Here is a 27,453-nt window from a genome sequence, read left to right as displayed (position 1 = left end):
TGAGCTTGACTGACTCGCTAACACTTCCGGCGGTGGGCGCTTCTTCGTTGGTGCTCAGCGGCTTCTTCTTCTGGTTCGACAGACATATTTTTATTTGTTTTTTTATTTTGTTTTTTTCCCCGGTCGGTGGACTGGGTATCGAAAATAGGAATCGAAATTTAAACTTTTGAACGATTCCGGGAGAATCGGAAAGTTAGTCCCGGTTCCAATCGATACTCAATACCCAACCCTAGTGTTGACGTTATTGGGAACACTGATAAAGTTAGCAGGAAAAGGACGAGTGACCATCCCAGCAAACAAACAAATGACGTTATAAACAAGTTGTGGCAACGTTCCCTACACATGGTTCCTTTACTCCTTACTCAGTCAGAGCAGGTGAGTGAAGGGCTGAGCAGTGACACCACGCTGTGTTGGGCTTTCATAATGAAAGCAAAATCAAATACTTTTTTCCTCCGCTGTATACTTTTTGGGTGGGACAAATGTGTCCGTCTCCAATATTGTTCACACCTGTCGCCATATAATACCAGCAGTGCGCTCTCACACACAAGCAAAGACTCCACGGGGGTGAAGCGAGTGAAACGAGAATCGTCAGCAGCAATCTCGGAAAAAGTTTTTGAATGTTAATGTTTCAGTTCAGCATGGCGATGGAGTTTGTTGCTCATACACAAACGTCACAAGTGTGGGTGGGTGTTTTTACAGGGCTGTTCTCTCCCGCTGTGGTTGTTTTGATATAAAGCTGAGCCTGCTTTTTAAATGTTAATATTGCCAACCTCACCCTGAATTAATTGTGATCACGATTAAAATAAGAGTAATTGTTCAGCCCTATTCCACACTGGCGTTTGTAAATAGCCTTTTTAATTTTTTTTTTACAATAATCTTCCGATACTGATCGGTGACCAATGGATCGCCTCATCCTGAATATTATTTGGTCTTGTCATGCAGTTACGTAAACATTTTTTCTAACACCCTCATTTGTGCCAATAGGGAGCAAGTGAAAGAGATTGTAAAGATGCTGGCCCATATGAAGGCGGTGGACCACATCATAACACTGGCGGCAGAGCAAGGCATCAAGGACATCAAGCCTCTTTTGGAAGCAAAGTCATAGACCACCATCAGTATCAGTCATTCATTGTGGTGAACAACTCCTCATTCAACTACTGTATAGACATTTTCATCTCTGCAGTCAGTTTGCCCGTGAAAGTGAAGTGTAAATACTGTGAATAATGTACAGAACAGTTTGTTTTCTTTAATGCGCTTGTCTAACACTTTTCCTGTAAAGTCCACTTCCCTTCCTAATGCAGTTGGACTCAAGTGACAAAGTAGATGAGTTGATGTAAAAAGTGTCCAACTGTTTTTGCTTCAGCAACTCTTTACCATCTGTTCTTAGTGACTCCAGTTAGAAACAGCACACAGGACAAAGATTCATGTCTCACCATCAGCACTGATTGAACCTTTTGTTTGGGAATAAAATATACATTTGAAAGTGTTTTGTGCCTTGGAAACTAGTGTGCTGGTTCTTAATGAATATGTATTGTGTGTGTGCTATACAGTATTTATGATGTAAATGGACATTACAAACTTAATGCTCAGTTTTGATTGACACAACTGTCAAAGGTCCTCTAGAATGACAGGAACACTTTTTAACTATTAGCATGCCTTTTATGAACCAATTGCAATCACAGTAAAATACCCTCTTATGTGGCAGGAGTGCTGTGCCAGTTTTAAGGCACATCTGCAAAAAACTTAGCGTATTGATCATATAGATTACCTTTGACCTGTTTATATACTATACATGTCAAAGATCCTGGGTATGACAGGAGCACTGCTGCAAAAATGCAAGTCAAAGATCATCTGACAGGTACATGGCTTTTTTCAAGGATGCAAATATGAGGTGCTGTATGATTGGATGCATGTTGTTTTTAAGGCCTCATTGGGGGAAATCCTCTATAAAACAGAAACTGCTGTTTTAAGGAAGTAGTTCAAAATTGCAATTAAGAGATCTAAGTCGGAAATAACTGCTATTTTTAAGGATATGTTGAACAAAACGGGAGTCAAATATCCTTTGATAGGAACAACTGCAAAAAACCCGATTTAGAGATCCTCTGACAGGGATGCTGTGTTTTTAAACCTTACTGAAAAAGCATACAGATCTGCTGTTCTTAAAAAACAGCCAAATATAATCTATACCAGTGTTTTTCAACCTTTTTTGAGGCAAGGCACATTTTTGTCATGAAAAAAATCTGGAAGCACACCACCAGCAGAAAACTTGAAAAAATGTAACTCCACCAAGTCGTCGTGTCTTATTTTGAGTGTTTTGGTGTCTTCCTGTGTGTAGTGCTTTAGTTCTTGTCTTGCTTATTTTGGTGGCCCTTCCTGTTTTGCCAGTGTTTTCCTGTAGTGGCTTCATGTCTTCCTTTGAGCGCTATTCCGCGCACCTGCTTTGTGTTAGCAAGCAAGGCTATTTACGTTGTTGCTATCTTTCTTTGTGTGGACATTGTTGATTGTACTTTGTAGACGCCGTAAGTTTTTGCTGTCCAGCATTTTGTCTCTGTTTACTTTGTAGCCAGTTCAGTTTGACTTTTGTTTTGCATAGCCTTTTCCTTTCGTTCATTTTGGGTTTAAGCATTACATACCCTTTTTACCTGCACTCTGCCTCCCACTGTGGTCTGCATATCAGGATCACAACAAACCATCCTCGTCTCACCCGACACATTCCGATTTTTACAAAGCAATGCTGCCACCTACTGAAATGGAGTATTACGTGGTTACCCTGCCGAGTTTTACGCAGCACAGACACTAAGCAACGGCACATTATTGGCAGATTCTAATTATTGATTTGCCAAAAATATTTTTGGGATAAATTAGGTGAAGTTGCATAATTTCCCACGGCACACCAGACAATATCTCACGGCACACTAGTGTGCCGCGGCACAGTGGTTGAAAAACACTGATCTATACGACAGGAATGCTGCTTGTAAAGACCAATAAGAGTAAACGCTGTATGGAAGGACCTGCTGCAAAAATGCAAATCAAAGATCCTCTGACAGAGTCAGTGCTCTTTTTGAGGGTGTATTGGTGCGACTCAAAGATCCTCTATATCAGTGTTTTTCAACCACTGTGATATCTCATGGCACACTAGTGTGCCATGAGATATCACCTGGTGTGGTGTGGGAAATTATGCAACTTCACCTAATTGGTACAAAAAATATTTTTTGCAAATCAATAATTATAATAATGTGTTATGTCTCGTGCCTGTGCTGTGTAGAGCTTGGCAGGGTAACCATTTAATACTCCATATCAGTAGGTGGCAGCAGGTAGTTCATTGCTTTGTAGAAGTCAGAACACGTCGAGGATGGTTTGTCGTGATCCCAATATGCAGAGCACAGCGGGAGACAGCGTGCAAGTAAAAAGGTGTGTAACGCTTCAACCAAAAATTAACAAAAGGCAAGTCCCGCTAGGAAAAGGCACTGAAGCATAGGGATGGCTGTGCAAAACAAAAGTTAAACTGAACTGGCAACAAAGTAAACAAAAACAGAATGCCTGGACGACAGCAAAAACTTACAGCGTGTGGAGCAGAGACGGCGTCCACAAAGTACATCCGTACATGACATGACAATCAACAATGTCCCCACAAAGAAAGATAGCGTACGCACAACTTATATAGTCTTGATTGCGAAAACAAAGCAGGTGCGGGCAATAGCACTCAAAGGCAGGTGTGAAGCTGCTACAGGAGAACACCAACAAAACAGGAAAAGTCACCAAAATAACAGCACAAGACAGGAACTAAAGCACTACACACAGGAAACGACAAAAAACTCAAAATAAGGCACGACAACCTGGTGGAGTTTCATTTTTTAACTTGTTCTGCTGGTGATGTGCCTCTGTATTTTTTTTATGAAAAAAATGTGCCTTGACTCAAAAAAGGCTGAAAAACACTGCTCTATATGACAGGAAGACTGCTTGTTCCCCCCCAAGGGTCTACTTTAAAAATGCTAGTAAAAGATCTATGTATCTATGGTATTTTTTTTAATTTTTTAATTTTTTTTTTTTTTTCATAAAGAAATACAATCATGTGGGCTTACGGACTGTATACCTGCAGACTATATTGATCTATAATGTATACCGTATATTGTGTTTTTTATGTTGATTTAATAAAAAATTAAAAATATTATTTTATTTTTTTAAAATTTCTTGTGCGGCCCGGTGCCAATCGGTCCACGGACCGGTACCACTGCTCTATATCAGTGGTCCCCAACCTTTTTGTAGCTGCGGACCGGTCAACGCTTGAAAATTTGTCCCACGATCCGGGGGGGGGGGGGGAATAAAGAAATACAATCATGTGTGCTTACGGACTGTATCCCTGCAGACTGTATAGATCTATATTGATATATAATGTATATATCGTGTTTTTTATGTTGATTTAATAAAAAATAAAAACTTTTTTTATTTTTTTTTTTTATTTCTTGTACCAATCGGTCCACGGACAGGTACCGGTCCCGGTGGTTCGGTACCACTGCTTTATATGACAGGAACACTGCTATTTGTCAGCTCCTACTGCAAAAAAAATCATTGATTGATTGATTGAAACTTTTATTAGTAGATTGCACAGTACAGTACATATTCCGTACTATTGACCACTAAATGGTAACACCCGAATAAGTTTTTCAACTTGAGTCGGGGTCCACGTTAATCGATTCATGGTATTCAGACATCCTTTCAGGCTGCTTTTTTATTATATATTTTTTTGTATTATGATATACATGAACTATGAGCACAATAATATAGTAACATTAAACCTAAATACATATTTGTGCCCTCGTAAAGACAATACAAGTAAAATGGTAGTCACGTGGCAACATAGCAAGCTTGAGGGCTACTACACAACTACTACACAACTACTACACGACTACACGACTACAAGGTTGGGAAGCAAGCAGGCGGGGTCACTTTAAAGATATACTGTACTTGTGTGTCTATGCGTGAGCACGTTTAAAAACAAGTGAGCTGAAACCGAATGACTCGTTTCCTACCCGCCAAACGAGGTCGTAGTTTGGACTTTTTCATCCGTCGCTCGTGTGTTGTTTTCCAGGGGAAGCTAGCGGGAATTAGCCGCGGATGCTGCGGTGCTGCTCGGCAAAGGTAAGCAACGTGTTGCCTCACTACCATGTGCATGCCGACTACACAGTAGGCTATTAGAGGAAATCATGCCTTTTTTGAACATTGTAACCTACTAAGTGGGCTTACACTAAAGGTGCAGGACTTTTAGGCGCACTTTTAAGTGTTTCTTAAAGAGGATAGGAGCACAGTGTTCTTGCTTACATGTCAGCTCTTTAGAACTTTATGAAGGGTACACATTATTTGTTTGCAAACTTTTTAATGCTCCAATTACTTTTAAAAGTTGCATTTAAAGTCGAAATCCCAATTTAAAAAATGAATAGCTGCAATAATTGTTTGTAGATGTGATGAAAAGCATGCACCAGCAGGCACAAGGCATTGATACAACGTTGATAATAATAAATATATTTTTTTTGTGATAAATAAAAAATGGTGACATACAGTTTGTTTGCATGTATTTGTGTAACCCAAGGGTGTCCAAACTTTTTCCACTAAAGGCTGCATACGAAAAAGTTGGAAAAAGGTTAAAACTATTTTATATACCGTATATTAATTACAGAGGTTGATGTTGTTATTAGTTAATAATACATGGAGTGAAATTACTGCCCAAACTATCCCAAACACACACAAATGTATTTACTCACGCCCAACGATTTGCAAGTAAAAAGCACAATTTACTTTAATTAAAAAACAATACCAAAGTTGAAAAATAAATTTCTGCAGGTAAAACAAAATGATTCGCAAGTATAAAAACAAATTTCTGCAAGTAAAAAAACGATTCACATGTATAAAAACAATTTTCTGAAAATACAAAAAACAACTTTCTTCAGGTTAAAACCTTTGGCAGTAATATTCCACCCTGTGTGATGCACACACTTGCACTGAGAACACGCGGAATTCGCACTCTACAACGACAGGTGGTGCTGCTAAGTCAATTTAAGGCTCAGTGCTACTGTTATTTGTGCATGGTGCCATCCGCCAAAAAAAGGAAGAAGCAGCAGGGTGGGTGGGGGGGGGGGGGGGGTAAATTGGCAGACAGAATAGAGGAGGGGGGGCGAGCGGGAGCTCAACCTGTAAGTTAACCTATAAGTTTCTCCTCTTTTCATCGTTTCTTTTTTTACTTGTAGTGAATTGTTTATGTAACCTCAGTGTGGTTGACTTTAATAAAGTACTGTAATTATTACAGCAAAAGTGGCACTGGTCTGATTATAAGTTATAGTTTTACTCAAGCAGGGTATTGTGGACTCGGACAAAATTTCAGCCTTTTATAGTATGAAAGAAATGTTATGTATTTAGTTATTTTTTAATTTATATTTACAGTGTCTTGTAAGTTACTCTTAAATTTTAATATGACAAATGAAAATATTAAATAAAAAAAGGCAAATAATCCTCGTGAGTCAATGTCTATATACCTGGATAATATGATTTGTGTTTTATCTGTTTGAGGAGATGGTTGTAATCTTTCCAGATGAATTCATAAAGCAGTCGCTGACGTCACAACCCTCCACTGTGTCGTGCTCTTCAATTGTGTTGATCCCAATTCTGGCTCGCCATCTTCAATTTGCAGTGACGCGAATAAAAAAACAACTGGAGTTTCACTCGGCAAAGTGCACAACCAACAGACGTGGCGTTTAATAATGCTGTCTTTCATTGAAGTAGGAACCCTCTTAGACCAATAACTTGAACCAAAGTGAAGTTTTAAAAACGTTTTGCACATTAATTGGCCTAAAGAGAACGCCTGCGTTGTGTTCTGTGCTCTGCTCACAACTGCGCAATAGAAGTGAAAGGACACAGCGGAACCCTCTGTGTATGGTCACCAACGTTTTCGAGCCCAAGAACCCTGGTCTCAGCCATGAACCAAAAGCAAGATCTTACACTGCGCAGCCTATGATATATATATGTATATATATATGTGTGTGTGTATGTGTATATATATCTACATACAGTATACAGTATATATATAACATATATATATATTAGGGCTGCAACTAACGATTAATTTGATAATCGATTAATCTGTCGATTATTACTTCGATTAATCGATTAATAATCGGATAAAAGAGACAAACTACATTTCTATCCTTTCCAGTATTTTATTGAAAAAAAACAGCATACAGGCGCCATGTTCTTTCAACTTGCCAAATAAAACAAGGAAAATGTTACAAAAATGCACACTTTTGACACCCCTGCTATAGATAATAAAAAATTAAATCTGATAAATCTATGGATAAAAAGCAGAGCTTGATGACGCATGCGCGTTTATCACAACTCTCTCGCTCTCTGTCTCTGCCCCTCCCTCACGAATGCTGCTGCACGCACAATTTGTTTTGTTTTTAACCTTCTTAACCCTGAACGTACATTGAAAATACACGCAACCCTAACTCAAAATGCCGGACATTTGAGGCATTTAAGAAACACCGCCCGGACAGCCTCGCAAAAGAGGACATGTCCGGGGAAAAGAGGACGTATGGTCAGGACCTAGCACCTCTTTTCACCGGACATGTCCTCTTTTGCGGAGCTGTCAAGGCGGAGTTTCTTAAATGCCTCAAATGTCCGTCATTTTGAGTATTGTTTACACAACGTGCAGTACGCTACTTAATATGTCCGTGTGGAAACTCAGTTCATGTCTTGTTGAAAACACGGCATTCCTCATCAACTTTTCTCTTTTTAGCGTCTCGGGTGTAAACCGTGCATCACCTGTCGCTGCATGTGCACCTTCACTCGCAGGTTACACACGGACACACGCCCATAAATAATAATTTTCAAAATAAAAGCAGCACAGTTGTATTGCGCGCAGGACATAGATGTTTTTTCAACTTTATTTTGTAATTGCAGCTGTTCACATTCACTCACAACCACGCACACGCATACGTCCACACGGAAGTAATACAAATAACGATTTTCAAAACAAAAGCAGCACCGTTGTATTGCACACTCGACATAGATACTTTTTTAAATTTATTTTGTAATTTATAATTGGCCTCACGCGGGCCGGACAGGGACGCACAAAGGGCCGGATGCGGCCCGCAGGCCGCAGAATGCCCAGGTCTGCTATATATATATATATATATATATATATATATATATATATATATATATATATATATATATATATATATATATATATATATATATATATATATATATATATATATATATATATATATATATATATATATATATATATATATATATATATATATATATATATATATATATATATATATATATATATATATATATATATATATATATATATATATATATATATATATATATACTGTATATAATTGCTATTCTTAAAAATAAACCCATATATATATATATATATTAGGGCTGCAACAACTAATCTATTAAAATCTATTATAAAAATAGTTGGCGATTAATTTAGTCATCGATTCGTTGGATCTATGCTATGCGCATGCGCAGAGGCAATTTTTTTATTTTTTTATTTTTTTTAATTTTTTTTTTTAATAAACCTTTATTTATAAACTGCAACATGTACAAACAGCTGAGAAACAATAATCAAAATAAGTATGGTGCCAGTATGCTGTTTTTTTCCAATAAAATACTGGAAAGGATAGAAATGTAGTTTGTCTCTTTTATCCGATTATTAATCGAAGTAATAATCAACAGATTAATCGATTATCAAATTAATCGTTAGTTGTAGCCCTAATATGTGTATATATATATATATATATATATATATATATATATATATATATATATATATATATATATATATATATATATATATATATATATATATATACATACATACACATGCACACATATTGGGTGACTGTATTTGTCTTTTTGCTGCACACAAGAGTGTGAACATTTTGCTAAACTTGCGACCCTACTGTGTTGCCTTTGCCTTGCTGACAAAAAAATAAACCCCAATAAATTGGTCAATTGTAAATGTCATATACAGTTCAGTAGGGGTGCTCGAAAAAAGAATTTACATTCAAATTGCGATTTTTATTTATTGTAAGTCTAAATCAATTAATAATTTTCGAGAATCGTTTATTCCTTTGGAAAACATTTTTTTAAGAATAAATTGTTTGATTAAAAACAGAAAAAAAAACTGTTATTGACATTATTATTATTATAATTGATATTGTTGCTTTTGTTAATTTTGGGTTCCTTTTTTTAGTATTGTAGTTTTATGTTTTCTCAATTGGTTTGTTTGTTTTAGGCCAAGCAGCAGCAGCCAAGAGAAGCTTTTGTAACCTGTACCCTGTTTTGAATTTTTTATTTTTATTTAAATAAATTCAATAATAATCAAATAGTCACCACAAGAATCGGATCCACAAAACCCATACTGTAACTTTAGCCGAATCATTACAAAATTTGGTATGCACCTGAAAAGCACACGTCTGTGAAATTCGAGCAAGATTGCAGTGGGTGCACACGGGACTTCACTAATTGTCCATAACTCATTTGACAATTTGTCTTAACAATTACAAAATGTTTCGGGTATCTGTATTCCATGTATGCTAGCATGTCTTCCAAACCTTTTTGAAAAAAAAAACATAGTGGGTGCCACAAATCTAATGTACTACATTTTTGACATGATCGTATTAGGAATGTGTCGATCAATCAGCCGCTGTTTAGTATTGGCCGATTTTCGCGAAAAATATTTAGTAATCTTTTAATGCCGGTCACAAACAATGATCCCCTCTGGCTGACACTATTTATTTATAGTCCCCCAGCTGACAAGCAGCTAATTATGTGTTTCCATACACAGTGTGGAGGCCTACTGAAATTATTATTTTTTATTTAAACGGGGATAGCAGATCCATTCTATGTGTCATACATGATCATTTCGCGATATTGCCATATTTTTGCTGAAAGGATTTAGTAGAGAATATCGACGATAAAGTTCGCAACTTTTGATCGCTGATAAAAAAAAGCCTTGCCTGTACCGGAAGTAGCGTGACGTCACAGGCTGAAGGGCTCCTCACATTTCCCCGTTGTTTACAATGCAGCGAGAGTGATTCGGACCGAGAAAGCAACGATTACCCCATTAATTTGAGCGAGGATGAAAGATTTGTGGATGAGGAACGTGAGAGTGAAGGACTAGAGTGCAGTGCAGGACGTATCTTTTTTCGCTCTGACCGTAACTTAGGTACAAGGGTTCATTGGATTCCACACTTTCTCCTTTTTCTATTGTGGATCACGGATTTGTATTTTAAACCACCTCGGATACTATATCCTCTTGAAAATGAGAGTCGAGAACGCGAAATGGACATTCACAGTGACTTTTATCTCCATGACAATACATCGGCAAAGCACTTTAGCTACGGAGCTAACGTGATAACATCGGGCTTAAATGCAGATAGAAACAAAAGAAATAAACCTCTGACTGGAAGGATAGACAGAAAATCAACAATACCATTAAACCATGGACCTGTAAATACACGGTTAATGCTTTCCAGCTTGGCGAAGCTTAACAATGCTGTTGCTAACGACGCCATTGAAGCTAACTTAGCAACGGGACCTCACAGAGCTATGATAAAAACATTAGCGCTCCACCTACGCCAGCCAGCCCTCATCTGCTCATCAACACCCGTGCTCACCTGCGTTCCAGCGATCGACGGAAGGACGAAGGTCTTCACCCGATCATCCGTGCGGTCTGCGGCTAGCGTCGGATAACGCATCTGATATCCAAGTCAAAGTCCTCCTGGTTGTGTTGCTACAGCCAGCCGCTAATACACCGATACCACCTACAACTTTATTCTTTGCAGTCTCCATTGTTCATTAAACAAATTGCAAAAGATTCACCAACACAGATGTCCAGAATACTGTGGAATTTTGAGATGAAAACAGAGCTTTTTTGTATTGGATTCAATGGTGTCCGAATACTTCCGTTTAACTATTGATGTAATGCGCATACGTCATCATACATAGACGTTTTCAACCGGAAGTTTAGCGGGAAATTTAAAATTGCACTTTATAAGTTAACCCGGCCGTATTGGCATGTGTTGCAATGTTAATATTTCATCATTGATATATAAACTATCAGACTGCGTGGTCGGTAGTAGTGGGTTTCAGTAGGCCTTTAAGCTAATAATTATCACCTTTGTAACGGCATATAAACTGCATTTCTTAGTTTTATTATCAAGTATTATTATCACTGGAAGATGAAGCTAAACATGCTGCACACAGAGCAGGCCTGGAACAGGTATGCTAATAGCTAAGCTAACCGCTAACTTAGCTTTAAACAACACCAAGAAATAAGTGCTTCGTATACGTTAAGTGATTTCTGTGATTTGCTTGATTTTCTTGGTGTGCAATGTGGGTGTTAAAATTGTGTTTTTGTTTTATTATCTATCCATGCATAGTGCAATGTGTATTACGTATTATTTATTTTTTTATTTTTTCTCATTACGTTTTACTTTTGTTACTGCATAACCGCTAACTTAGCTTTAAACAACACCAAGAAATAAGTGCTTCGTATACGTTAAGTGATTTCTGTGATTTGCTTGATTTTCTTGGTGTGCAATGTGGGTGTTAAAATTGTGTTTTTGTTTTATTATCTATCCATGCATAGTGCAATGTGTATTACGTATTATTTATTTTTTTATTTTTTCTCATTACGTTTTACTTTTGTTACTGCATATAAAAATCTGCACTGCAACAACATAATTTCCCCTTCGTGGGATATATAAGTCTACCCTATCCTATAAATAGATGGAAACATTTGCAGTTAATACATGTGATTGGTATTGGTATTGGCCGGTCTCACCCATGGATGATCGGTATCAGAATCAGCAGCACAAACCCTGATCGGAACATCCCGAGACTGTATGCTTTTCAATGAACAGTAACAGTATCATAGATAGCATCGGGATGATATCACAGCAAATTGAATAGTGGTGGAATTATGAGAACAGAGTCCTAATATTAGTGATTTAACTATGCAGGATTAAAAAGGGATGGGGAGAGTCTGGAGTGAAAGCAACAAGTGGTTACACAGCAGACATGCTATCGCAGCAAATCAAAAGTAAAGAAAAAAGCATCAAAGTTGTAACGTAGTTCTACGCGTCATTCGTAAAACACAGTTCAGTTTGGGTCAAAACTTCGACATAATTCATACAACTCTTGTATTATGTTTGGATTCGGTCAGCCCGTTAGAACATTCCAGCCAGATCTCGTTTATTTCCAGTGAGCCTAAGTTTAGCTGCTGTGAAAGTGGGTCACCAGTGGTCTGACTGCAGGAATAGGAGATATGTTGTATGTACATCTTATGCAAGTGTGCCTGTGTGTGCGTCAGTGTGTGTGTATAAGTGCGTGAAAGCATTCCAGGTTCACCGAGATCAGAGCTGACCAGCACATGTGCTGGAAAATTGTTTATATAGGAATATAACCCAAGGTTTTAAAAGCAGGGTTAAAAACGTGTGTTTGTACCTGCAGTACACAGATGTAAAATGGATAAGGTAGTAGAATGTCTGAAGTAAGTAAACCAAAGCTGGTACAGTGATAGGTACAGTACATACAGCGCCTTGCAAAAGTATTCATACCCCTTTAATTTTAACTGACTAAATGCTCTCCACCTGTGTGCAGGGCCGGTTTTTGCAATGAGTAACGGTCAGGGCGCAATCTATGGGAGGGCGTACACACAAAAAAATTTTTTTAAAACAAAATCGCCAGTTTTCTAGACTACCGCCGCTCATTTCCATGAATGGGCCTTTTTATATAACAAAGGCGGCACATTTGTTCCAAGGCGTAATATTCCTCCTTTTCCAAAAGAGGGAAGGAGGCTTGGGATCAACTTGCGACTAAAGTTGGGGAGGGTGGCCACAGCACAAACTGCTTCCAAATAAATAGTTTTTTAATTCCTAAAATAAAATAGACCCATATATACTGTAGCTACATGTAATTAATTGACGGAAAAAAAAGTCTGCAGTCATCTACGTGACTCCTGTTGATTGACGTGCGAATGGACGGTATTGGCAAAATGTAATGAAAAAGTCCAGTCTTCATTTTCATCATAGATCATCCTAAAAGACCAAATAAGCCATCAAGTGCTCAGTTTAGGAAAAGAAGAAAGTATACAGATTTCTATGAGTGACGTGAGTGACAGTAGGCTTTAGGCTATTAATTAGCCTCTTGCTATTATGGTGCTATTAGCTGATGTACTTATAAGTACTGTTACTAGAGGATGAGGACGAGCTAAACATGCTACACTACACTCTGTAAGAGGATAAAATGAGGCATGTTAACCACAAACCTAAAACTCATGAATGTAGACAAGGGTCAGCATAGATTACAAATATTTTTATTTATACAAAATCTTTTGTTGTTATTGTTTAGAAACTTAGGAAATAAGTCCCTGGACACGGGAGGGCTTTAAAGACAAAACAAAATGATTTAAATTAGAGCCAATAGTAGGAAATTATTGAAATATTTAATTGTTATTGTTACACCGCCAACCTGTGTTTTTGTCTAATTATAATTGTGATAAAAAATGTAATAATTAAATGATCCTGAAAATGTAATGTATTAGCATCAGCATTGGTATGATTGATACTGACTCTGTAACTACTTGGTATTGGAGCGATATCCACGTTTGTAGTATCGCCCGAAACTAATGAAACTAATTTTATGTCCATTGGTGACTTTGTACCAGAACCAACCAACGTAACGTGTGGAGTCCCCCAAGGTTCAATCTTGGGGCCGACTTTATTTAACATCTATATGCTCCCACTAGGACAAATCATGCAAAATAATAACATTGACCATCATTGCTATGCCGATGACACCCAAATCTATGTAGCGCTATCACAAAATGACTATCGCCCCATAGATCTTCTGTGCCAGTGCATTGAGCAAGTCAAACACTGGATGTGCCAAAATACAAATCGGCCTACTATCACCTCAAAAATGTAAAAAGACTTAGAGGGCTCATGTCAGCTCAAGACTTTGAAAAACTTGTACATGCCTTTATTACCAGTAGGCTAGACTATTGTAATGGTCTCCTTGCAGGTCTTCCCAAAAAAAACTGTCAGGCAGCTACAGCTTGTTCAGAACGCTGCTGCTAGAGTTCTAACAAAGACCAAAAAATGTGAGCACATTACACCAATTCTTAAATCCTTACATTGGCTCCCTGTACATCAGAGAATTGATTTCAAAATCCTCCTGCTCACATATAAATCACTACATGGTCTAGGGCCGAAGTATATTACTGATATGCTCCCACTATATAAGCCCTCTAGATCACTAAGATCTTCTGAGACCAATCTGTTAGCGGTTCCAAGAGTAAACTCAAATGAAGGGAGAGCATCATTCAGTCACTATGCAACAAATAGCTGGAATAAACTTCCTGAAGATGTCAGACTCTCCCCAACTCTGACTACTTTTAAAACTAGACTGAAGACTTTTATGTTCACCTTAGCTTTCAGCTAAATCTTTTAACTTTTAACGTCTGCACTGTTTTTATTTTTATTGTCTGCATTTTAATTTTGCTTTTGTTTTCTTTCATTTCACTTTGTTGTCTGTGAAGCACTTTGAGTCTGGCTTGTGTATGAAAAGCGCTATACAAAAAAAGTTGCCTTGCCTTGCCTTGCCTTACCTTGCCTTGCCTAATGTATCCAAGCAACAGGGGGATAAGTGTTCATTACAGTTTAACAGAATTGTAGATAGAACCATGTTACAACAGAGATATAAGTAACCAGATATAAACAATACATTAGCAAGTAGAATGATAATCGTTTTGAGAAAATAATACAAGCGGAAATGATGCAATATGTTAACACATATGTCAGCAGCCAAATTTGCAGCCTTTGTAACCCATTTTGAAAAGTTTCTATTATCATTTATATGCCAAACAATATATTGTGATAAATATCGTTATCTCAGGAGGCTGCAATACGGTATATATCGATATATACATTTTAGGCCATATCGCCCATCCCTAATACTGTACCTGTAATGTAAATTAAATGCTTTGTTTACTTTTTAGATTCACATTTTAGATTATTTTCTGATGGGGAAAAAGGTCAAAATCCAAACAAGTTAGAGTTTGGCATGAGTCTTGGAACACCTTGTGTCGTGGTGATCTGAGGGCAGCGAGCCCAACTTCAGTACATCTATTTTAAGCAGGCGATAACTGAGGCACGACTTATTCTCAATTGTCCCCATCATCTACTTTATGAGGAGTTTGACCTCTGCGTCTGGATGTGGCTTTAGATGCCAAAACAAGGACGTAGACAGCACGTGTCCACTCCATCGCTGTTGTTATTGACAGATAGGATAGGCAGAGTCTTGCTCAACCACATACCAATACTGTTTTATTTCTAAATTTAGTGAAATGCTGTACTTAAAGGGGCTGTTTGCAACTTGCTCAGTTACATTTTTCAAAGCAAAATATATAACAAGAACACAATTGGCTATCTTATGTTACCATTAGTGGTTTAACAGAACACATTTGTGTTAAAACTGTCTATATATTTCACAATTAGTAAGTTTGTGTAATATTTTTTTTTACCATCCCGAATAAAATGATTGGTGTTTACGGCAGTGACTCACCCTGTCTCGTCAACACATACGCGCAGGGAGCGCGTGCACACATACAAAAACAGTTTAAGAGAAGCAACAAACAATTTGCAGTCATGTTGTTGTTATGCTAGAACAGTGGTTCTTAACCTGGGTTCGATCGAACCCTAGGGGTTCGGTGAGTCGGCCTCAGGTGTTCGGCGGAGCCTCCGCCGCGGAGGTCAAGACACACCCGACTCATCGTGTAAATAAAAACTTCTCCCTATCGGCGTATTATGGATACCCCCAAACAATGTTCCATCTGGTTTGCAGGGGTGTAATTTGTTGTGAGTTCATACAATGTGTTGGATTTGTTCTTGAACAAGGTGATGTTCATGCACGGTTCATTTTGTGCACCAGTAAAAAAACATACAACTTTGTCTTGAATTTGAAAAAAAACTGAACTTTTTTTTTCAGTAAAGAAGGGTTCGGTGAATGCGCATATGAATCTGGTGGGGTTCGGTACCTCCAACAAGGTTAAGAACCACTGTGCTAGAATATACATTGACTTGCTACATGCACATGGACACATTGTGTGTGTGCTAATGCTAACTAGAATAAAAATGCTTCATGTAAACATGCCATTCGGATCGAAACGGGTGGTTCATGCCGATTGTCATTCAGATTGGAGCGCACGAAAACACTTCTTCCGAAATTCGGTCAGAATTATCCTTACTGCGCTTTGACGTCAGCTATACTTTATACTTTACACTAAATTTAATAGTCTCGGAATGAAGCGATTGTCTCGTTGTTGCCGTCTCCTCCCATTCAACATGTACAAAAGTAGTTATATAATATTGAATTTGTTGCCCTAAAACTGAAACTAGCAAAAACAAAAGTATGGCCTGAAATGTCATGTTTCGAAGTAACAGTTAAAGAAGGGCTTGAGTTGTCGTCTCAATGAGCTGTTTTATTCACGACCTTACAGCTACTCTAAGTGCTAACTGCTAGCCTCAGGCACGTAGATGGAATGTCTTAAAATGAAGATGCGCGGAAACCCGTACATATCACATCATTTCATAAAAACAGGTAAAACAAAAGTAGCAAACATAAGGAAAAGTTGACAAAAAAATAATGTGACAACGTTTGTTTACAACAGAAGTCACTGCTTCTTCGTCTTCTACTTCTGTTTCCGGTATGTGCTGCTCATTTCAAAACAAGTAATTGGATTTAAGGTGTGATGAATGAAAATGCACATCATAATCGGATCATTTGTTTCAGGATCCATGTACACAGTCACATTCTAGTCCGAATTATGATCAGATTAAATACATTTTACCCATGTAAACATGGCTACTGACAGCTAACGATAGTTAGCCAACTCGCTATTATTAGCTATCAACACCCAAAGCTAATACACGTGCATGTGTTATGTACGTATGTAGTTACACTATCACATCCGAGAAGAGGAAATAGGGCGAGATATAACGCTTAAATACATTAGAAAGCTAGCCCCCTCTAAGCATCTGTGTAAATGCTGCAAATAGTCCCTTTAGCAGAACTAAATGCAGTATTCTTTAGTTTGTCAGATTAATCGGATAGAACACACTTTATAGCCTCGAAAACGTATTTTAAAGGCGACCTATCAAGCAAAACCAACTTTTCTTACTTATTTGTACCTGTTTTTGTGTATTTGGGATCTGCATAAATCCAGAAAATTTGAAATCAAACCAAGGAAGCATGGCGGAGAAATTGATAAAACAATTTGGAATTTGCTTCAATGGTGACGTTTTTCCCAATTGTGACGTCAGCGGACAGCTCCATGTATGGTTTAAATTTACCCAAAGTGTTTTGTGCGAGTCAGCTTTTGTAGTCTTACACTGTAGTCAATAAGCTCCTTCTTTTTCTGTATCCTCTTGTTGTGGGGCAGACTGGCTCGTACATGCACATGCATCCTCCCCTGTTGCTAATTCTAATACAAAGTAGCAAATAGTTCCAACTTCTATCTGTCAGTAGACTCCATATGGAAGCGCTAAAAATTACAACATGGATGGCGGGGAGAAGACGCTGTCCGAGTGAAGGCACGTAAATAAGACCGCCCACAAAACGGCGCATCCTGAAAAAACGGTCAGAAAGCGACTTGAAGATGGTCTGTAAAACATAATCTATAGAACATTTTGACCAAAGAACCACCATTGCATGTTATGTAGACCACAAGGAAGTGTTTCGAATGTAGAAACTAAATCATAATATGCCCCTTTTAAGGAAAATAGTTAAAACATTTTTTTCTGCTTGCCACAACCTTCATTCTTTTTTTTTCTCCCAATAAATGCACATCATCAACATTGAAATTTTACTTTAAAAGTGAACAATTAATTGGAGCAACATAGTATGAATCAAAAGCTTTTTTCACTTGACTAATCGTTGCAGCCCTAATTATTGCATTAACTTTCAGCACAATCATTGCCGTAGTGTTTATTTTACAGTGACAGCAAAACTATGGTGAATTCTACCTAAAGTAACAATGTATTTGTTTAGACTAGTAACCGTCCTGGCTGACCTTCCTACTCTTTGATCTGTTTTTAGCTCCATCCGTGCAGTTGTTTGGTCACAGGGCTGAAACGGACTCCCTCATAAATGTCTCCTCATCATCAATGCTCATTTCTCATTGGCTCTCAAATAACACACCCTTGTTTCTCACCCGACACTCCCCCTACTGAAGGACAGCACATCTTACCGCCGTACACTCATTAATGACAGGACAATCTTTGCAAATTATTTCACAGCAATATCTAAGCAAATATTCTTGGATTCTTCATAGCTTAAAAAGTGAGCAAGCTGTATGAATTCATAGGTTTTTGCTTCTGCATATAGTGCCACCATGTTCCAGTATCTATGAGCGTGCACGTCGATGGCTGCTTGGAATAGCTGAGCCATGTGATTCTCGCGGATCCTATTTCGGAACCCTTTAAGTCAATGCACACTGCTCACAGCGGCTGGAAGAATAGCAAACCAACACAGTGTTTAATCTCATTGTATGTCCTACGCTCTTGAGACGCGCACGGTGCTGTCAGCTGATAAGACGCTTTCAAGTAAGTTAGCACTCAATGCTGCAAGATGTTGACCATGATGTTGTGCACAACGCTGTTGCTTTCTTTCATTTTTCCATGTAACTTAAGGTGCCTTCCCTGTAATTTTACTAACAGACTGATTTTGACTTTGCACTTGCAACCTAAATCTTTGACTGTATGGGTCATGCAGTTCATGAAGGCAGCTTTGATTTACTGTCTTGAGTCTGTCTGAGCGTTTGCATCTGCAATTATTGTACCAGTCGTACTATTTTTATTCACAGCTTCTAGTTTTATGAACTTGATTTATCGCTTAACCAGCTGGGGGGGGGGGGGGGGGGGGGAGGAGGGGGGGGGGGGTTGCAGTTATTTAAAGGGGTCATTTTATGATTTTTTTTCTTCATTTAAAACACTTCCTTGTGGTCTACATAACATGCAATGGTGGTTCTTTGGTCAAAACTTTTAATAGATTATGTTTTACAGACCATCTTCAAGCCACTTTCTGACCGTCTATTCAGGATGCGCTGTTTTGTGGGCGGTCTTATTTACGTACCTCCACTTAGACTGCGTCTTTTCCCCGCCATCCATGTTGTAATTTTTGGCACATCCATATCAAGTCTACTGACAGGTAGAAGTTGGAAATTATACGCAAATTTTAATTCGAAATGGCAACAGTGGGGAATGCATGTGCATGCACGAGCCAGTCTGCCCCCTCAACAAGAGGATAGCGAAAGAAGAGCTTATTGACTGCAGCGGCGAACTCGCGCAAAGCTCTTCAGGTAATACTTGACTATATATGGAGATATCCGCTGACGTCACCAGTAGGCCAGTATTACAGTTAATACCGATATATTTTAGAAAGAGATATATATTTGAGACAATACCATCATACTGGTATCTTTTGATCTGTGTTAGGGGGTTTTTAAGCAACACATTCATTACTTTTCCTAGTAATTAATTACATTTATGAAAGAGTAATTCCATTAGTAATAAAAACATTTTTTTAGTTTAAGTAACAAGTAACTATAATTATTTACTTTTTAAAAGCAATTTTCAGAACACTGTTAGTAACAGTCATGTGGTATTGAGTTTAAAATAAACACACGTTTTGTTTAAAATACCAATACATATATGGTATATCGCGATCCGGCCTAAAAATACAGTGGTATCAGTTTTTGTCCATATCGCCCAGCCCTAGTCTAGTCACCAGTGGGAAAAACGTCACTCATGGGGCAAATTGCAAACAGATCAGTAAGCGGAAGTATAAAAGAAGCCACGATTGTGTTATAAATATCACCGCCATGCCTCCACACATCCACGTTTTGATTTCAAATTGTCGACACTTATGCAGCTCCTAAATACACAACAGCAGGTACCAACGTAAGAAAAGTTGGTTATGAATAATATGTGTAATGCAGTACCTTATATTGATTTACCAGATACAGATGTACCGTGTTTTTTGTTGGTAATGCATTCCAAAAGGTTCAACAAAAAACGATGGTAATTAGGGTTGTGCGATATAGACGATATGCAATATAAATGATATGAATTTGGCCGACAATAGAGCTTTCAATACTATCGTTACATCATAGTTATGCATGTTGATGACACATTCGAGCTTTGTCCTGCAAATTTGACAGCGACAAGCAAACGAAGGTGTCCCCAAAGCAATGTAGCATTCCCGCTAGCAGTTAATGTCACCACATAGTGCAGCTTCTAAATTACTAATCCTCACCTCAAAATCGTTTTTGTACTTTTTGTTATTGTTTACAAACTCAGGAAATAAGAACTAATCGTAGTTATATAGTTTTGGTTTAATTATTTTGCACTATTCACTTTATTATAAATGTTATATGTGATTATGTGTAAATGTTATCATTTATTGATCCTGAATATTTTGCGTATGACCAATACCGCCCCCGTAACTACTTGGTATTGGATTGATACCCGAAGTTGTAGTATCACCCAAAACTAATGTCAAGTATTGAAACAACAGAAGAATAAATGCTTACCGGTATTCATTTTTAAACAGAAGTGTAGAAAGAACCATGTTACAACAGAAAGTAACCATATAATAACAGTAAATTAGCAAGTAGATTAATCATAGTTTTGAAGAAATAATACAACAGGAAATGACTCAATCTGTTACAGCATACGCCAACAGCTAAATTAGGAGTTTTTGTAACCTGTTTTGAAATGGATCTATTATCATTTATATGCCAAATAATATATTGTGTCATATATCGTTAATGCAAGAGGATCCATTATATATATTTTAGGCCATATTACCTATCCCTAATAGAAAATCATAGAAAATAATGCAAATTCAATTGATCTGTTCGAGAAACTCAACATATTAACACAAAACACATGTTCTAAAGAAAAGTCATAGTTTTACAGGCGGAAAACAAAGTAAAATACATCTAAATTACTAATGAAATTTGCTACACTCTTGCATTCAAAAGTATTTCTCACCTTTTTATCAAAGTGCTGGCACTCACAACTTTTTTGCTGTTGTATTCAATATACCAAGCACAGAGACTGAGTCAACAGCACACATGAATCTTGTTTGAGCACTCTATTCCACAGAATGACACAGTACACAAACTAAGTAGTAGTGTGTTATGTATGCGCAATATTTGGCCATACGATAACAGACGGTATACAAAACCGGGCAAACGAAAATTTTCTTTAAAAAGAGAATCCTACCAAAAATTAGGCGAATGAAAACCGAAGTACAACTCACTGTATGGTGCATGATTTAGAGCTTGTAAAATATCCTTATCTACTTGTATTTTTTACCAACCAGAATGCTAAAAAGTTTTTAAGTCTCTTCTCAGCTATGTGCATAATGTATTACCTGGAACATTGTGTGTCTTTCTCTGGAAAGTGTGTGGTGGGGCTGTAACCTTAAGTTACCCTCAGGAAGACGTTTCCATGTGGTGTGACATGACCGTATCGCTGTCTGCATGACCTTTCAGACTTGATGTCAGTATGTCCTGGAATGGCGCCATTATCTGCATACATTTCTGCCCAGTCACTCCAGATTCACTGTTTGTTTCCTTGTCTCATTTCTATTCATCTATTCATTTGAGCTCAGCACTAAGGAATGTGGATATGTTGAAGCGCTTCTTATCATCCAGGGAATATTCTCCACTAACAGCTGTGGTGTTGTAGGACCATCTGTTCTGTTTTGTCATGGGAGCATCCCAGACCAGAGAGGTGCATATCTGCATGGTCTGAACACAAGGCGTGTTGATATCCAAAATAATGGAAACAAGTAATCTTGTCAGCTGTGTACGTACATCAGCTGACATGTCTGCTAGTTAACATGTATGTCATACCAACTAGCAATTGATCAACAGTTGCATTGTGTTTAAACGGCCGGTGGCAGTAATATACACTTGGTTACTCTCTATACTATCATATTAATAATAATAATAATAACTGGGATTTATATAGCGCTTTTCTAAGTACCCAAAGTCGCTTTACATGTTAAAAACCCATCATTCATTCACACCTGGTGGTGGTAAGCTACTTTCGTAGCCACAGCTGCCCTGGGGTATTCTTCTTATACAGTATTATATATGGACCCTGGGATGCAGTGACGTGCAGTAACAATAATGTTCGTGTTGGAGGAGTTGTGAATGACTGCAGGGCCACAACATTAGGTACACCTGCAGACTGCAGCACGGATTTCACATTTCATTCATTCACAACTCCTCCAACATGAACATTATTGTTTTTGCACTTTTTGGCTTCCTATTAAATAACTTTTTTAAATAGATTCAATCTTGCACGTGGAAAGTTTAAGTGTGGGCTTTAGTTGATATAACACTCCCGTCAGGGGATGCATTCTACGGCGGCGGTGCATTAATCCAGCACAACAGCGGCGCATGGACTTCATTTATAAGTAAAGGTAAGACCATAATAACATTTTTTTTAATTAAATGTGCTTTTTTGTGTGCTACAGTTTGTATGTGTAAAGTTAAAGTTAAGTTAAAGTACCAATGATTGTCACACACACTAGGTGTAATGAAATTTGTCCTCTGCATTTGACCCATCCCCTTGTTCACCCCCTGGGAGGTGAGGGGAGCAGTGGGGAGCAGTGGGCAGCAGCGGCGCCGCGCCCGGGAATAATTTTTGGTGATTTAACCCCCAATTCCAACCCTTGATGCTGAGTGCCAAGCAGGGAAGAATGCTGGTATGAGCTTTTAAACATAACCTGTTAACTGCTGCCAATCAAATGGTGAATAAGATACTCTTTAGAGTTCATATGTTTGTAAATCTGACTGTGATGAAGTCAGTGCCTCACCAGCCATGAACCTCACCGCACGTCACTGCTGGGATGTAGAGACAAGTGCAGAAAAGAAGTCTGTATTAGGGAAACGCAGGTAACAAAACAACAAAGATGTGCTGCTGGGAAGTGCATAAATGGAAAACAGCCGTATGAAGCACAAAGCAAGCAAGGTTGAGGTAGATAGCACAATAATCCAGTCCCGGAAAGCATCCTGATTGGAAACCAGGGACGGGGGTTCAGTTGACGTGATGGAGCTAGCGCTCAAACCAGAGGAGTGGTAGCAAATGGAGGCAAACAGAATGTGGAACGAAAAATAAGAGCGGTGGACAGGAAATAATACAAAATTCATGAAATTAATAACTGTCATGTGAGAGCATGACAGGTTTTAGGATCCTGAATGTACAAAAAAGTACAAAGTGGCCCCTCCAACTTTTATGTAGGCACCCCTTGCTGGAAAAAGTTTGGACACCTCTGGCCTAGCGATTTCAACATGCTCAAGCAAGTCAGAGCTTTTCTCCCTGACACTCTCACACACTCAAGTAACCTGGTAAAATGTTCTCAAAGGTTGAACAAATTGGCAAACTAACTTCTACAGTTACATTGCAAATATTAAGATAATTTTGTGATACTTTTAATACTTTTTTGTGAACTTTTTCAGTCTGCTCTGCAACCACATATTTTCCCTATTAAAAGTCTATCCTATCCTATCTTATCAGTAGTGATGGGTAAATGATGCCTCAGTGAGTGTTTGGCACACACACTAACTGTATTGACACTGTGTGACTGTTTCATAATGGCGCTATGTGGGTTAAAAAAAAGTCACTACATTAAGTGGTAATAAATATAATGGTTTTGGTTGTTGTTTTTTAAGCTAACAGCTCTGCAGAAATGAATATAAAACGTGCAGTGAGCCAAATGGTAAACAGTAAAAGAAGAGCATTTACCATATTTGGTGTGTTCACATCCAAACCATGTCACACTTTTCCCTTTTTTGTTGTTATCATGAGTCTTATTGTATGATGTCTTCTCCGTCATCCACAAGTTGTAGACATTGTCGTGCACAATCTTGCATGTTTTACGGTTGAAAGTCAACCGTAAACTTGTATTTATGTTCCAACACATTGTTTATCCGCACTCTCAGTGAGAACATTGAGTAACTATTAAGACTAAGAGTGATCTTGTCAGTGATTTTTGTTGGTTAAATGAGTAAATGATGTAAATGTAAACAAGAAAGTGAAGACGGTGGGCGATGTAGGGAGACGTTTGATTGGCAAAAATTTTGCTGATTGGCGAAAATGTGCGGGGAAATTGCGGGGATTGGACAAAATTGCGAGGCGACACATAATTCCAGGGATTGGTTGAGTTTGTGTGAACTTGCATGATCGTAACATCGTAAAATCCTGCAGGCACTGAATAAATTGGTCATCCGCAAACAACCACTTCTGTTCTTACAATAACCAATTGTTGATATTCCTCTGTATCAAAGGTTTTAAAGACTATGATGGTTTACTCTCGAAGCACAGGATACGCCATTTCACACTTACACTTCCGCTATGTGTGCAGCGGTAACGGAATGTAACCGAAGCTTTGGCGGTACTTGTGTGTCATGAGTTATGCTTGTCTTTGCATTAAAACACCCTGTTCAGGGGGCTTTGCTTCCACTCCCTTGAGTTGTGTTACGTAACATACTGTATGTCAGCAACACGTCCAACTATATGATGAATTGCCCCTTTAAGACTTTTTTCTTGCCATTTTGGCCACTTGTCATAAAATGTAGACTGAGGGCGGTGTTATGCAACAAGGAAAGTGTGTTCTACTCAAAATAAGTTTGTCAAGCGCTAAATCTGTAGCACCCTGTCTGACGTGTAGATCTGATTGCAAGTGTGGCCGCTAAAAGCGCTCACATAGCAATGTGACTCTGCCAGTGGATCAAGCTTCTACGGCTAACTGCTGTATATAACTGTACGCTTCAAAGTTGCGCCCACTACCACCAGTGCCGCATACTCTCGCATTGTCTTTGATTTATCATCCTTGACGTCCTCCGAAGGTGTGTGTCGCGTGAACCTGCCCTGCGGTCGCAATGATGGCGCTGGACAAGCTGCTGAGTTTTGGGAAGCGGTTGCTGAGGGTGAAGGTGGTGGACTGCAACGCGGAGGACTCGCGCCTGTCGCGATGCCTCAACACGTTAGACCTGGTGGCCCTGGGAGTGGGAAGCACTCTCGGGGCGGGTGTCTATGTGCTAGCGGGTGCTGTTGCACGAGAGAATTCAGGTAATGATACATCCGTGATTTCAACCTTACGCCCAGTGCCGTTTTAAGCCTCTTAATTCCGAGTTTTTGTGTTGTCCCTCTAGGTCCTGCCATTGTGTTGTCTTTCCTGATAGCTGCTTTAGCGTCAGTGTTAGCTGGCTTGTGCTACGCTGAATTTGGAGCTCGTGTTCCTAAGACAGGCTCAGCTTATCTGTATTCCTATGTAACTGTTGGAGAACTCTGGGCCTTCATCACTGGGTGGAACCTCATCCTCGCTTATATCATCGGTAAGGTTGCATTTCTTACTGAAATAAGAGCAGAATTATAGCAGGGGTGTTGGTGTACTTAAAGGCAATATTTGTAGACCGCCTATTATTTCAAAAATGTGAAACTCGTTAGATAATTACTTTTGTTTTTACTTCAATGATTTGAAGGGCATAAGAAAGTCCCTCCAGGATTTCGCCTAAAATGCCTGAATTTGCGGCGGCGGGCGGCTTTTAAGAAATGTGCGATAGGCCTGGGCCGATACACAGTAAGTCAATTAATGGAACAATGACTGAAAATGAAGTCAATAGATTGCTGTCTGTGTCTGTTTGTTTTCCGCTTCAAACAGGGAGAAAGAAGTCTCACTCAGAGCATCGCTCTCAGTGCCTGAGCGCCTTTATTAAACCGTAGAATTAAGTGAACGCAGTGAGCCTTCTTGACAGCCTTTTGCAATCTTTGACTCGGTGAGCGAAGTCAAAGATTCACAGACATCGCCTCCCTACTCGCGATGCGCTAGTGATAAGTTCTGCAAACTAAAATTAGGAGAAAAAAAATATGATTACAACGAAGCCAAATGTCCCGTTGTGGGAATAGTACAACTTCAAATAGGATGGGCATCATGAGCCCATCAACACGGACGAAGAGTGAGAATGCCGTGATGATATAAAAAAAAAAAGACTTTCAACTGGGGAAAAAATGCACTTTAAGATGTTTAATCTTTAGTTAATTTAGAAATGTCTGCATACAGCGATCAGAGTCCATTATATTTTTTTGTTTTGTTTGTTTATTTATTTAGTATAGCTAAATGTTATTTACCTTCCAATTACAAAAAAATGGTAAAACATTCTACAGTAATGAGAAATACAATGTTATATCCTTTTGAATGGTTATTATTAGGGATGTCCGATAATGGCTTTTTGCCGATATTCCGATATTGTCCAACTCTTAATTACCGATATCGATATCAACCGATACCGATATATACAGTCGTGGAATTAACACATTATTATGCCTAATTTGGACAACCAGGTATGGTGAAGATAAGGTCCTTTTTAAAAAAAATAATAATAATAATATAAATAAATTAAAAACATTTTCTTGAATAAAAAAGAAAGTAAAACAATATAAAAACGGTTACATAGAAACTAGTAATTAATGAAAATGAGTAAAATTAACTGGTAAAGGTTAGTACTATTAGTGGACCAGCAGCACGTACAATCATGTGTGCTTACGGACTGTATCCCTTGCAGACTGTATTGATATATATTAATATATAATGTAGGAACCAGAATATTAATAACAGAAATAAACAACCCTTTTGTGTGAATGAGTGTAAATGGGGGAGGGAGGTTTTTTGGGTTGGTGCACTAATTTTAAGTGTATCTTGTGTTTTTTATGTTGATTTAATTTAAAAAAAACAAAAAACGATACCGATAATAAAAAAAAAACGATACCGATAATTTCCGATATTACATTTTAAAGCATTTATCGGCCGATAATATCCGCAGGCCGATATTATCGGATAACTCTAGTTATTATACATTATGATTGCAATAATGCTTAGTTTGGTCACAAAATAATGCTGACAATAATAACGTTTATCGGCAATAATTTGTGGGCCACTATTAGTTATCGGCCAAGGCCTAATTTGCAGCAAAAGCTGCAATGTTTATTTATTTTATTCCAATAACCTTGAATTAACATGTGATTGTATGTTTTCAGTGTTCCTTTTAACCTTAACCTCAAAAAGCACAGATTTTTAACCAAAAAAATACTGTATTGAAGTTTTACTCATTTTATAGCATACAGACTGTCTTAAATAACTATTAGTAGTAATAATAATCATAGTAATTAATTATAATTACAAAAAGATGCTTGCCTATTGTCCGCTGTCTGTTTATATCCTATGTTACCCAGAAGGCTTAGTGGTGTAGACAGGAACAGAAAGTAAGTTTGAGCTACACGGAAGGATGACAAT

The 27,453-nt window shown here is 38.1% G+C and overlaps 2 protein-coding genes across 5 annotated transcripts in view; both read left to right on the top strand.

Annotated features, from left to right (window-relative positions):
- paxbp1 (PAX3 and PAX7 binding protein 1) overlaps positions 1-1,486 on the top strand; it is a 28,065-nt gene extending 26,579 nt beyond the window's left edge. For both annotated transcript variants that reach the window (XM_062048683.1, XM_062048682.1), the window contains exon 18: positions 985-1,486. In XM_062048683.1, the coding sequence (XP_061904667.1) occupies positions 985-1,105 (121 nt within the window). In that variant the 3' untranslated portion in view covers positions 1,106-1,486. The remainder of the gene's footprint in view (positions 1-984) is intronic.
- Positions 1,487-4,903: 3,417 nt separating this feature from the next.
- The window catches only part of slc7a1a (solute carrier family 7 member 1a), a 45,692-nt gene continuing 23,142 nt past the window's right edge, over positions 4,904-27,453 (top strand). Inside the window, exons 1-4 of one of the 3 annotated variants that reach the window (XM_062048678.1) lie at positions 4,904-4,999; positions 5,090-5,139; positions 25,010-25,232; positions 25,316-25,498. In XM_062048678.1, coding sequence (XP_061904662.1) covers positions 25,043-25,232; positions 25,316-25,498 — 373 coding nt within the window. In that variant the 5' untranslated portion in view covers positions 4,904-4,999; positions 5,090-5,139; positions 25,010-25,042. Of the gene's footprint in view, positions 5,140-18,369; positions 18,687-25,009; positions 25,233-25,315; positions 25,499-27,453 lie in introns of those variants that run through there. The other 2 variants (XM_062048680.1, XM_062048679.1) reach the window with 2 other exon arrangements.

This window comes from Entelurus aequoreus, linkage group LG05 (assembly GCF_033978785.1).
Source record: "Entelurus aequoreus isolate RoL-2023_Sb linkage group LG05, RoL_Eaeq_v1.1, whole genome shotgun sequence".
Lineage (NCBI taxonomy): Eukaryota > Metazoa > Chordata > Actinopteri > Syngnathiformes > Syngnathidae > Entelurus > Entelurus aequoreus.
The sequence above is the reverse complement of the archived record's forward strand: the minus strand, read 5'-3'. Positions and strand labels throughout refer to the sequence as shown.